Here is a 12,737-nt window from a genome sequence, read left to right as displayed (position 1 = left end):
CCCATAGGCTATATAAGCCCCAACCTGCCCCGAAAATTCCATTTTATCCAGCAAAAATTAGAAAAAAGAGAAAGAGAGGAGAGGAAGAGAGAAGAGGAAGCGGCGAAGCCCTGTCCACACGTCGATTTGGAGGTATATTCTCATTCTAGCCGTATAAGTACTTGAAAATGACTATAATTTAGGAAATATTTCTTAGAGTAGTTATGTTTTGAATAGTTTTTAGTATTTTCATTTATTTTTAGTATAATTTATAATCTGAATAGTTTAGAATCTATAAAATATAATCTGAAATTTAGGATCATCGTTCGTTGTGTATTAATATGTAGTATAACTAGTTTATTAATGATTGACAGATATGTCTTCCGAGAGGGGTATTTTCAGTATATATTACGGAGAAGGAAATGTGATTTATGGGCCGAATGGGGTAGATTTAAGTGAATTCAACTGTGCGATTAGAGGAATTACCAGGCCGCACGAGAGAACATTTGAATCCCTATGCAACTGGTTAATGAGGGGATTAAGGATTAATCAAGAGACACACACTGTGAGTGTTCAATGCGTCATAAATCGTACCACTCACGCTTTGATCTGGGAGCTGATGCCACTTGCAAGCAACGAGGACTGGTTAACTTATCTGCAAAATGCAAGTCATTGGCAATGGCCACTGGTACTCCTTGTCAGTGTGCAACAAAACCCTTTGATAAACATTGAAGCTGCTCCGGGGATGAAAATATTGATGAAGAAGTTGAGAAGGCAAACATTGAGGCAGGTGGCACCGAAGCACCTCAATGTGTGGCTGATGAGGGGGAGAACATACCCTTTATTGTTGAACAGCTGCAAGACGAAGAATGTGAATTGGATGAAGCAATGAATGCCGATTCGTCTGATGATGATGATGATGTGCCTCAAGATTGGGTAAGCAGTGACTTCAGTCATCTTGTCGTAGATGACGGATCTAGCTGGCATTCGGATTGCAGGGAGAATGAAATTATCTAGGCTGCAAGGTACCATTCAATTGAAGAGATGAAGGAAGCTGTTAAGTGCTGGTCTCTCTCTTATGCGAGAGTTTAAGACAGTGGAGTGCAAATCTCGTAAGTACGATGTGGTATGTGCGAAGGATGGCTGTCCATGGCGGGTGCATGCCTACAAGGGTAAATGGAAAGATTATTGGGAATGCTCCATTGTCACTCAGCACACTTGTCATTTGCCTGGGGTGCAGAAGAGCCATCGCAACCTCATGTCGCAATACATCGCAAATGAGATGTACGGGACGATAGTACAGAACTTGTCATATGAACCAAAGTCTATTATCAGGTACATTCAGGAAAAGTACAAGTATACCATCTTATACAGTAAGGCGTGGAGTGCAAAACAAAAGGTGTTGGAGATGAGGTTTGGTACGTTCGAGGCTGCATATGATAATGTTCCTCGAATGCTGGCCGTCCTATGTCAGAGAAATCCTGAAAGCTACTATGACCTGAAAACTCTAGACAGAGGAGAAGGTCCGCCCCACATATTGCAGCGGGTCTTTTTCAGCTTGGGTCCATGCATTAACGCATTCCATCACTGCCGGCCTATCCTGTGCATCGACGGGACCTTTCTCACAGGAAAGTATAGATTGCAAATGCTGACAGCTATTGGAGTGGATGGAAACAATCAATTGCTGCCTGTTGCTTTTGCTTTTATTGAGAGTGAGAACACAGCTTTTGTAATGTTCATTATCATATTATTTTATTTTAAATGGCTTCATGTATTGTACTATCGTAATATTTAGATTCTACGTTGCAAACGTTATCGTTTAACTATCTTCGTACGAGTTTTAGATACCGTAATCTTCTTTGGAAAAATGGACCAGGAGCATAAGATTATAGGTTTTAGAACTTTATAAGTTTTAGAACTTTGACTATATATTAGATATTAAATAATATCACATTAGAGAATAACAATAGATTTTAATTAGAAAAGGGTTATAATTAGGTTTAGTTAACATTTCAAATTTGAAAAATTCAAGACAAAAGAAGTTAAATTTACATCAAATTTGAGTTTGAAACTTTGCACAAAGGTACCTAGAGTTTATAGAATAGTCATACCAAACTTCATAAACAACAAAGCATGAAATCCTAAAGTTAAGCATAAACTTTCCTTAATCTTAATTTTAAAATAGGGGTAAAAGTATTTTGTTTCAAACTAAACTCCATTAACAAAAGTTATAGAGTTTGAAATCTAATTTCTAACAAAACTAGTTTTGCTATTTTTGGATTTTTCTGTGAATCGTTACGAATTTTGGAATCCAGAAAACACACACACATGAAATAGCAGTGCACCGAGGCGGCAGGCATCCCGCCCACTGGCCGGGCGAGAAGCCTGCTTCAGGGATCTCTTCGCGAATAAAAAAAGTTTTCTTATTCGCGAAGAGGTCCCTAGAAATTTTTTTTGAGCATCCCGCCCTATGGTTGGGCGGGAGGCTGCTTTCCGCCCTTTCAGCGGGCGGGAGGCACCATTTCTCTAAATTTCTCCAACTGGCACCCCTTTTTCGAATTTTATTTTTTTTTAATCCCCTTTTTACAAAAAAACTCCTCCGGGCTGCCAGGCCGCGGCCCAGCCAGCCCAGCCCGATAATGAAAGGTAAGGGGCTCAGAATCGCTTGCATCACCTGATCCAGGCCAGCCAGCCTACGCGCGGTTCGGTACAGTACATACCAGACACTGCCTGACTAGCTCAGAAACAGCCACTGGCTGGCGGAGGCTCTTAGTAACCCCGATGCTCTCTTCAGGATCTTCACGATCCAACTTAGACTCTTAATAATATTAGCTTAAAATTATATTATATAGAAATTATATTATATAAGATTAGAGCCTGGCTTTTCTAAGGGCCGGCCCTTAGATTATTAGGGTAAAAATTAAATCCCTTTACCACTCTAACCAGGATTAGGCCTAGGCACTTCGCAAAAAAAAAAGGATTAAGCCTAAGCAGGATGCTACATTCAACAAGTACCCATTGTATAAAAAAAAGGGTATCAGAAACAAAAAGCAACATCTCCGATCATCATAGTAAGACAGTTAATGCAAAACAAAACCCCCTTCCTCCACTGCTCCTATTATAATTACACTTCCAATCCCAAACTACACCTCACACCCAGCACCACCAATAATCTGGTACATTCTAAAGGGTCACGCAAAAGAAGAAAAGAAAAAAAACTACACCTAGCAGTAATAATCAGACAAAAATTAGCCATACGGCATCAGAGAGCATCTCAATCTAAATGGCATGCCAACATGCGGCGCCTTAGCTATCCACAACCACAGGTCCTGCAGTCCAGGCAGCAAGTTTTAGTAGTACAATATATAATAAATACCATGCAGCCAGAGCCATGCCTGTTCTGTTAGCTCACATCATCTGTAACATCTCTCAGTGTGACTGGAAGCTGCCTTGCATGTTCCCTGGGGGTCAGTCAAGCAGAGCCAATTAGCTCAGTCCCATGGATTAATGTGCACAATCTACCAGACCGGCTATATTAGTCTACGCTGACGGAACCCTTTGCTGAAGTGAGGCTGCATCAACTTCACATACAAACCATTCAACTGCACCAGTGAATCATGAGAGCCCTGCTCGACGATCCTACCACCATTCAACACGACAATGTTATCCACATGTTTCATCATCGCCGCCCTGTGTGCGATGAGAACCGTTGTCTTGTTCCCCATGATCAAGGTGTCAAGGGCTTCCTGGACCACTCTACTCGACTCAGATTCAATAGCAGAGCTGGCCTCATCAAGCAGTAAAATGGGTGCATTCTTCAACACCACACGAGCAATGGCAATCCGCTGCTTCTGCCCAGGAGTCAAGTCCACCCCGCGCATTCCCACATGTGTGTCATAACCATGAGGCAGGCTGCTAATGAAGTGATGGGCATTCGCGATTCTGGCAGCTTCTTTCATCTCAGATTCGGTTGCATTGTGCCTTGCATATATTATGTTTTCTCTTATGGTTGTCGAAAATATAACAGGGTCCTGAGGAACCAGCCCCATGTGACTCCGCAGCCATCTCAAGTTGAACAACTTCAAATCACGGCCATCCAACAAAACTTGCCCAGCAGTTGGATCATAGAACCTCTCGATCAAAGAAACTATCGTGCTCTTCCCAGACCCTGATACACCTACCACGGCAACAGTTTGTCCTCCATTGACTCTGAGGCTAAAATTACTCAAAACTGTCATCTCAGGGCGCGTAGGATAGCAGAAATCAACATTCCTGAACTCAATGCTCCCATACACGTTAGGGGGTTTCAGGCCACTGGCATCATCTGGATCAATCTTGGGTACACGATCAATAATCTCAAATACTGAGGTCAGGGATTTCCGGCGTTTCAGAATATAAGGGGCAAGGCCAAATGGTTCCACCAGTGCAAAAGTTGCAAAAGAGAAGACAATATATTCTTTGAGAGCAGTTACCAAACTAAGATGTCCATCCTTCACAGCAGCGGCTGTATACCACAACAGAAGTGCATTGCATGCGAAAAGAAGGAACTGAGAGAAGCCAAAGGCAAAACCAATGCCCATTCCATGAATAAAGCTTTTCGTCAGAATATCTCCAAGCTGCAATCTATAAAGTTCCATTATTTTGTTACCAGCACAGAATGCCACCACAGTATAGATATTCCTCACAGCATCTTCAAGAACCAAAGAAGCTTTCCTGTGCATCTCCTGGATTCCCCTGGAAAAGCCAGAAAGCCACATTTTCTGCAAAAGAGCAACCCAGGTATGAGGCCAATTAAGCAGTTATAAATGAGAAAGTTTACTATTTTTTCTGTAAGATTGGGTATAATGCGTGGGATATATTGCATTGAGCCTCTAGGGCGAATATATAGGAGTACATGGCTTGGAGGGAAGTAGCCTCTCCTAGAGATAAGGAAGGTTATCCTAGGATTATAATCTATCTTAAACTAACCATATCCGGAGTTGCCTAATATACTCTAACATCCCCCGCAGTCGTAGCAGTAGCAACACGAACGGACAGACTGGAGAACAATGGAGATATCCCCCCGCAGTCGGAACGCCGGTGCAAATGCTTCAACTGGAGTAGCTCATGCAGATGATAGCCCTTTAGTGCCAAAGTAGCCGAGGTCGAGGTGGACGTGGTCTAAGCCGTGGAGGAGGGCGCAGGTCCGAAGCGTCAACAAAGGCATGCGAGTACACAAAATCAGCAGCTTCTTGCCAATGACAGCAGCAGGACGGTGAGCGGCGGATGGCGATGGTAGACGAGGCAGCTGAAAAGCGCTCGGGCGTCTTCCTTCAGCAACATCGGCAGCGGTGTCCGCACGAGAACGGCAGTAAGCGCGGACTCGGATCGAGTGCCAGCTTGACGAGGACCGGCAGCGGGTGGCGCCACCGCTGAAAAGGCGGCGACACCAGCGATGATGGCTTGACCACGAGCGTCGATGCTGCAGCCTGTGAGGGCGCGCAACAGCAACCTCGTTCTCGGGAGTGTCGACGACAATGCGACAAACGGCAGGGCGACGCAATCCGATCTCTGATTGGAAAAAAAATAGCAGCAACAGGAGGCTTGCGGGTACAATCTCGGGTGCACCTAGTGATGCCCCCCAACCTTATCCTCAACCGCCCGTCGGTCAAAGGACACAAAGGGAGAGAGAGGCAAAGCAGAGGGACGAGACCCGGGCGGGGTGCAGCCCGAGCAGCGTCCTCTTCCAGTTGCACGGCGGGCCAGTGGCCCCATGAGCCGCCCCCGCAGCCGCGTCCTCGCGCACACGGCGGCGGCGGAAGCGGCGCTGAGGACGAAGGGGACGGTGCCCGACAGCGCGGAGGAGAGAGCTGGCGAGGGAAGGGTGGAGCTCCCACGGTGCGGCGGCCCGCCACCGATGGTGGAGAAGCGGCATGGTGGAGCGGGCTAGGCGGGTCGCCGCATCCCGGTGACAACGACATCGGGTGGTGTCGCCGGGGCACTGCCCCCGCGGCTCCAACGGCAACCGGAGGCGGCACAACTGGACCGACGAGGGAGGGGCGGTGCGCGGCCGTCGGGCGTCCCCAATGGTGCGGCGGCGGCTCAGCGCCCCCACGGTGCACCACCGCAGCCGCACACTCGCGCTCAAGGGCAGCGGTGGTGGCGGCGCTGGAGGAGTAGATTGGGGGGCGCCAGGCCTGACGCACGACAGGGGCGACAAAGACAACGGCGCTCGCGGCAGATCCTGGCAGCGATGGGAGAGGTAGGTCCCCTGCTGCTACTTGACCACGACGGCGCGGCGGATCAGAGGGATCTGCGCGCAGATCCTACGAGGGCGCTGCCCCCGGCGGAGCTCGATCTCCCCGGGGGAGGCGCGAGGGCAGCGGAAGCCGGAGGCCTAGGGTTTGAAACTAGACTCGTGATACCATGAAAGATGGGGTATAATGCGTGGGATATATTGCATTGAGACTCTAGGGTGAATATATAGGAGTGCATGGCTTGGAGGGCAAGTAGCCTCTCGTAGAGATAAGGAAGGTTATCCCGGGATTACAATCAATCCAAAACTAACCATATCCGAAGTTGCCTAGTATACTCTAACGTTTTCTAAAGCAAACATTTAAGATAACTTCATGCTATCCCATTGAGACCAGAAGTGGAACTTTCCTTTTAAGTTATTAGATACACAGAAAGTTGCAGGTGGACTTGTCCCAGCGGACTTAGATTGGCAATATGTGTAACTGTGCAAAAGTTTTGATGCTATCCTACATATAAAGTTCCATAGAATACATACTTCAAAATTTAGATGAGAGAATAGAGCAATGATAAAAGTACATCCAGACAGGTAAGAAAAGGATTATTCCGCATAAAAAATCATGTTGAATGTTGAAAATAGAAGAGAGCTAACCTGTGCAACCGCAGAAATGATAAGGATGGGCAAAGTTGCCAGTGCAACAAGAGCAACACGCCATTGTAGTAACATACCAAGAAGAAGTGCAACAAAAATGGCTGATGTGTCCTGAATGAATATAGAAAGCCTGTTGCTGAAAGCAGCGCGAACAAATGTTGCATCATTTGCAAGTCTCATTGATAATATGTCTGCACTATTGTCTTCATCATCAAACCAGCCAACTTCATTGCGCAGAATTGCTGGAATACAGTAAACAGGGTGTGATAAGTCTGATGTTTCAACAGAAGTTTTACTATAATGTATAATCCATCCACAATAGGACCAAGCAGCATCATGCTTTGTGTCAGATAAACAGGGTGTGATAAGTCTGATGTTTCAACAGCACTTTACTATAATATCCACAATAGGACCTAGCAGCGTCATGCTTCGTGTCAGATACTCATGAATATGTGCTTTATGTACAGATGTTGAATTAGATAGTTTATAAAGGTAGGTTGCGCCATCAACAATACTATGATGGGATACAGGTAACATAAAAAAAAGGCAAAGTCATACCTGAAAACATCATCCTTCTTACACGCTCAGTCATTTTCTCTCCCATTATACCAAAATAGAAGTGCTGCAAGAAGTTAGCTAGTACAGTGATTATACCCATGCCAACAATGAATGAGCAGTACTTATTCACTTCATCATGTACATCACGGACACCTATTTTGTAGTACGCCACTACTATTAGAGATATCGTATAAGCAAGAAGAGGATTAAATGAACCAAAGCAAGCAGCGCCAGCACTTCCTAACAGAGCATAAAAATATTCTGCAAGACTAAGCTCTGCAAGCCTCCAAAAAGATGGTGCTTTCGTTTGCGGCTTCTTGGAATCCTCAGCATGGAAACTATCGAAGATATCAAGAGGGCGACTGAAAGTCTTCGAGTGGGACCGCTCATTTTTGGGATCAGAAGTCAATAATGGTGATATTGGTGATTCTGGGTCTGACGTATTTGAAGACTGCCGGTGCAGCGGGACATCAATTTTGGGAAGATCAGGCAATTTCATTTCAAAACTGTCCTGCCTTTTGATGGATGGAGCTCTCTCAGAAGCAACCATTGGAAGTCTGGCTTCTGCCATTTGCTCTGAAGGGGGGCTTTGAATATTTGGTGATTCATGTGAGTTATGATTGGCATCTGAATTTCGGAACGTGAGAAAGCCATGTGTTTTCTGAAGTGACGGCGATTTTGACATGTTTGGAGAAGATGACTCTTGAAAGCTGTGACTTGCTGATGAATCCCTTTCAATTTGGAAGGAACTCGGCTCTTTGTAGTTTCTGATTGGTGTCCTGAAACAATTCGGGAAGAAATAAGCACTTCAATTAGCCCACGAATAAACTTAGGTGCCATTAGTAAATCAACAAACAAAGTATTAATTTCTATATACCAAAGACCTGAAGAATAAATGTTTCATGCTAGTTGCAGCTAGGTAAAATAATAGAAACAAGTCTATAATAGGTGCATTCTAAAGAGCTGAATTAAATTGAAGCCGACATAACATAGCATAATAATAATCAAATCAGTGCTAAATGTGAAATTTTCGAATATATAGCTAACAGCACTTTTACAAACTTTACTGGCCATGTATGGTTTAATCATCTGTGCATTTGCTTCTCTTTAAATACTTTTGTTTACAAGTGACTTGCATTAACCTGCCTACCCGACTTGTTTGGAATTTAACGGCTTTGTTGTAAGTGATTTACTTTGTGAACCTTACATTTATAAATGCCAAACCATACATCTAGTTTAGCGTAAATAGTAAATGGTAGCACTAGTTTACTGGGTAAACATAAACTCAATGATAGCAACGGCTAAAATGAGGAAAGTATCGCCACCATATCGGAATACAAAAACAATCAAACCAAGCATGATATGATAAGGAACCAGAAGAAAAATAAAGTAAAAAACACGAAGACAATTGAAGTATTTAAACCACCAATATAGGGCAAATCCGTTATATAAAAATGTGATGAGAAGATCTATTTTCTAATTCATGTCTGCAATGGCATTGAAAATTAGACTAAGCAAAGGCAACAACTATTGACAGAGAGAACCAAGAAAGTTCTGCAGCATTCAGACTGAGCAAAAAAAAATTAAGATGCTTTTAAGGAATCAGCATACTGCTGGTTGAAATGAACTAACCTCTTTGGAAGTTTAGCTGCTTCTTCACACCTAAGAAGTTCTGCATAAAGACCATCAAGGTTTAACAATTCTTCATGTGTCCCCATCTCAACAAGTTGACCTTCCTCCATTACTGCTATATAATCAGCATTCCTGATAAGACTCAGGCGCCGAGCTATGATGATGGTAGACCTCCCAAGCATTAAAATGTCTAGTGCTTCCTGAACAGCTTTCTCAGCCTCGAAATCAAGAGCACCAGTAACCTCATCCAGTAGAAGAATTGATGGATTTGAGAGCACAGCACGAGCAATGGAAAGCTTTATCTTTTGTTCTTCTGTCAGGGAAAGGCCAGCCCGACCAACCTATCTCACATTTAGTTTTAATCAAATAAGCATGTTACAACATAAAAAAAAATAAAGTTTCAATAGACGACTGTGATATGGCTGGTGTAGAACCTGTGTTTCATATCCTGTTTCTAGTGAACTGATGAAAGCATGCACATGAGCTGTTTTGGCCGCCTCTTCAATTTGGTCAGTTGTGGCAGATCTACCGTATGCAATATTTTCCCTAATGCTTAAGCTCAACAAAGCTGGTTCCTGAGTCACAAGTCCAATTTGGCTTCTTAACCACTCTAGCTTCAAATTCTTGATATTCTCCCCATCCAAAAGCACTTCACCTGCAACATATAAGCATAGCCCCACAGGTAATGATAAACCACAATCAAGGTAAAAATTAAATATTAAGTAATAGATTGCAACTACAATACCTAAGGTTGGGTCATAGAAGCGTTCCATTAGAGGAATTATGCTGCTTTTTCCTGAACCATTTCTTCCTACTAGAGCAACAGTCTTTCTAGCAGGTACTGTAAGGTAGAATCCACTTAAGATGGGGATTTCTGGGCGGGACAGATAACTGAAGTAGACATTGCGGAACTCGATGTTGCCTTGCACTGATGATAAGGTACGGCCATCCTGGTTTACAGTAGATGTTGAACGGCTGATCATTTCGTATAGTCTGTACGCAGCAATACGTCCTTGCTCAAAGGAATAGAAGTTTGTTGCTGCTTGATTAAGTCCACTACAATCAATTCATAGATTTGACTAAGATGAATATCAGGGTAAAGTTTCAAATTTAACTAAAGGAAAACACTTAAGAGCTATAGGCTTACAGTCCACTCAAGATGATAGCAAACAGGGCTACTACAACTTCACCACCATTAGCTCTTCCATGTGAGATAAGGAACCTCCCAACCCAAAGTTGTAAGGCACAAGAACATATGGCAAGCCCATATGTAAATCCAAGACCAAGACCTTGCACCAAACTTATGAGTATTCCATAGCGCAATGTTGCTTGAAGTGAAGTAGCATAAGAATATTTTGCAAGGGTCTCATTTGTGAAGGAGTACAAAGTCCTAATGTACAAGATTGCCTGCAAAACAAGCATTGGCGCATGTTTTATTTCCCAACTTCCAGTAAACCAGTAGAACACAAACAAATTGAATTTCCCTAGTTGAAGCCATGCGCATTGTAACTGCCTAACTTAAAACAAGTGTTCAGGTTTTCAAGACCTAGGTGCTCCATGTTGACATTATATTAACAAAAAAATTATATGCTTTCTATTTGTTTCTATTCCCCTAGTGGTGCTTCAAGAATTCAGATGCCATCTTGTGACAAACATAGGCAAATGATTTAATAATATATATTAGATAGGATCTTCATTTGGTTCAATCTCCATGCTAGATTATGCAAATCCTGTTACTTAATTATGCACGGTTTGCTTTTTAATACATTTAACTTGCCAGCATTGCATGACCAGCTTAAATAGTATCACATAGAAAATGTAGTAGATAATAGCAAGAACTGCATTCAGTTCCAATGGGCTCTTCATTTAAAAATAACGACAGTTTGGCGAAATATAATCAGTCTATCCTATAAGTTTACCCTTGTTTAATGACACAACATTCAAACTTTTCTTTCTGAGGGAAAGTAAAACATTCAAACTTGATTTGGGCAAGTCTCAAGTTTTTTGGGGAAGTCAAAAGAAACAAGGTTATTTATAGATGGTATGCGAGCATCCTATGGAGGATACAACAAATTACAAAATCAGGTAAGCTACACACCTGTTCCGCAATGCTTGCTGCCTCGCCATAAGCATCCTGAATATTTTCTGCAAGCCTGTGGAGAAATATGTTTGATATTCCTCCTGCAGCAACAATGAAGGGTCCGGTTGCTAATGTCAATAAAGCTATTTGCCAGCAGTTGACCAAACCAATGACAAGACCACCAAAAAATGTAGCCATGTTGTGAATGTAGTTTCCAACCTAAAAGCAACAATTTACAAAGCAATCAGTGTACGATATATACAACAGAAAGATAATTAAGCATGGATGGAACGCACCTTCTCACTTAGAGCAGACTGAATGAGTAAGACATCACTCAGTACTTGACTGACAATATCACCGTTGTTGCCGTAGGTATCAAAGAAACTCATGTCTTGGTTCAACAGGACTTGAACATACTTGGATCTAATCACTGCCGTCTGTCTTTCCCCAGTCAAAATCCAGCATGAAACCTCTGTAGATATGAGAGAATTGGGTAGGTTGGTTTTCACTCTTGTTATAGCCCACGACCTGGGTACGGGGAGTTGATTGGGGGTACTCATCTTACCTATCCATCCAGCAAAGAAAACGCCAATGGCTATATAGAGGAAGTATAAGGCGTGCTGCAGAGGGAACAACAGCCATGTAAGACCTGTGTGTCTGTTGGCAAGTAGCAGCAGCAAGACAGGAAAGGCAAAGTAGTTAGCAGCGGGGGACGAAGAGAGCAATTGCCTGGTTGATGTTGTGGAAGAGGTCGTGCGTGTGTCGGCCATGGAGCGAGTTGATGGCCCTCCCGAAGAGGTGGAGGTAGACGACGAGCGCGACCCCGTGGGAAGCGGCTGCGAGGCTGCCGGCGGCCATGAGAACCCAGTCGAGGCGGTCGGCGCAGGCGAAGAGGCGCTTGAAGGGGACGGCGGCGGGCGGCGGGTCGGGATCGTCGTCGGCATCGTCGAGGGGCGGTTGGGCGTCGTCGTCGGGAGGCGGGGCGCCGTCCCCTCCGAGGCCGAGGTCGGCGGCGTAGGGGGAGGGCGACTCGGGCGGCTCGGAGGTCTCGGAGACGGGCGTGAGCGGCTGGACGTGGGGCGGGGACCAGCCGAAGAGCCCCCGCGACACCATGGAGCTGAGCTAGGGTTGCTGCCGGGGAGGGGTCAGTGGGTTGCGGCGGCGGCGGCGCGAGATTTGAATGGCATGCGACTTGGGGAGGAGGTTGCTTGGACCGTTGGGTGGGTGGGTGTGGGTCAACAAGGGGAGCTCCGCTCTGCTCAAGTAGCTGCTCCCTCCGGCAGACGAAGAGGAGGCGGCGGCGGCGGCGGCGGCACTCTCCTCCTATTCGGGTCGGGGGGTCGCTGGGAATGGAGGAGGCAGCGGCGGATTGATCAGGCCGTTGGGGGCTGCCTGCCCTGCCTGCCTGCCTGCCTGCCTGTGTGCTCTGCTTACTGCTGCGCTGTGCTGTGCTGTGCCCACCATCGGAGGGACGGATCTTTACCCTTTTTCTTTCTTTTTCTGAATTTTTGTTTATTTACTTACTTACACTATCCTAGTCCAGGGTTTTTTTTTGACAGGCAGACAACCTAGTAGGCCTCCCCCCCCCCCGGTCCCACTCCAAAC

At 44.9% G+C, this 12,737-nt stretch overlaps 1 protein-coding gene across 1 annotated transcript; it reads right to left on the bottom strand.

Moving 5' to 3' along the window:
* Positions 1-3,509: 3,509 nt before the first annotated feature.
* Positions 3,510-12,245, bottom strand: LOC112893050 (ABC transporter B family member 20-like). Its single transcript, XM_025960204.1, has 11 exons — positions 11,862-12,245; positions 11,698-11,752; positions 11,429-11,604; positions 11,151-11,351; positions 10,200-10,459; positions 9,798-10,108; positions 9,487-9,707; positions 9,053-9,393; positions 7,421-8,199; positions 6,863-7,104; positions 3,510-4,739 (listed from the first exon to the last, which is right to left on the bottom strand). Exons 1-11 carry the CDS (start codon positions 12,243-12,245, stop codon positions 3,510-3,512), a joined length of 4,200 nt encoding a protein of 1,399 aa, XP_025815989.1.
* Between the last annotated feature and the right edge of the window lie 492 nt (positions 12,246-12,737).

The sequence above is a fragment of the Panicum hallii genome, chromosome 5 (assembly GCF_002211085.1).
Source record: "Panicum hallii strain FIL2 chromosome 5, PHallii_v3.1, whole genome shotgun sequence".
Classification (NCBI taxonomy): domain Eukaryota; kingdom Viridiplantae; phylum Streptophyta; class Magnoliopsida; order Poales; family Poaceae; genus Panicum; species Panicum hallii.
This window is presented reverse-complemented; position numbering and strand designations above follow the sequence as displayed.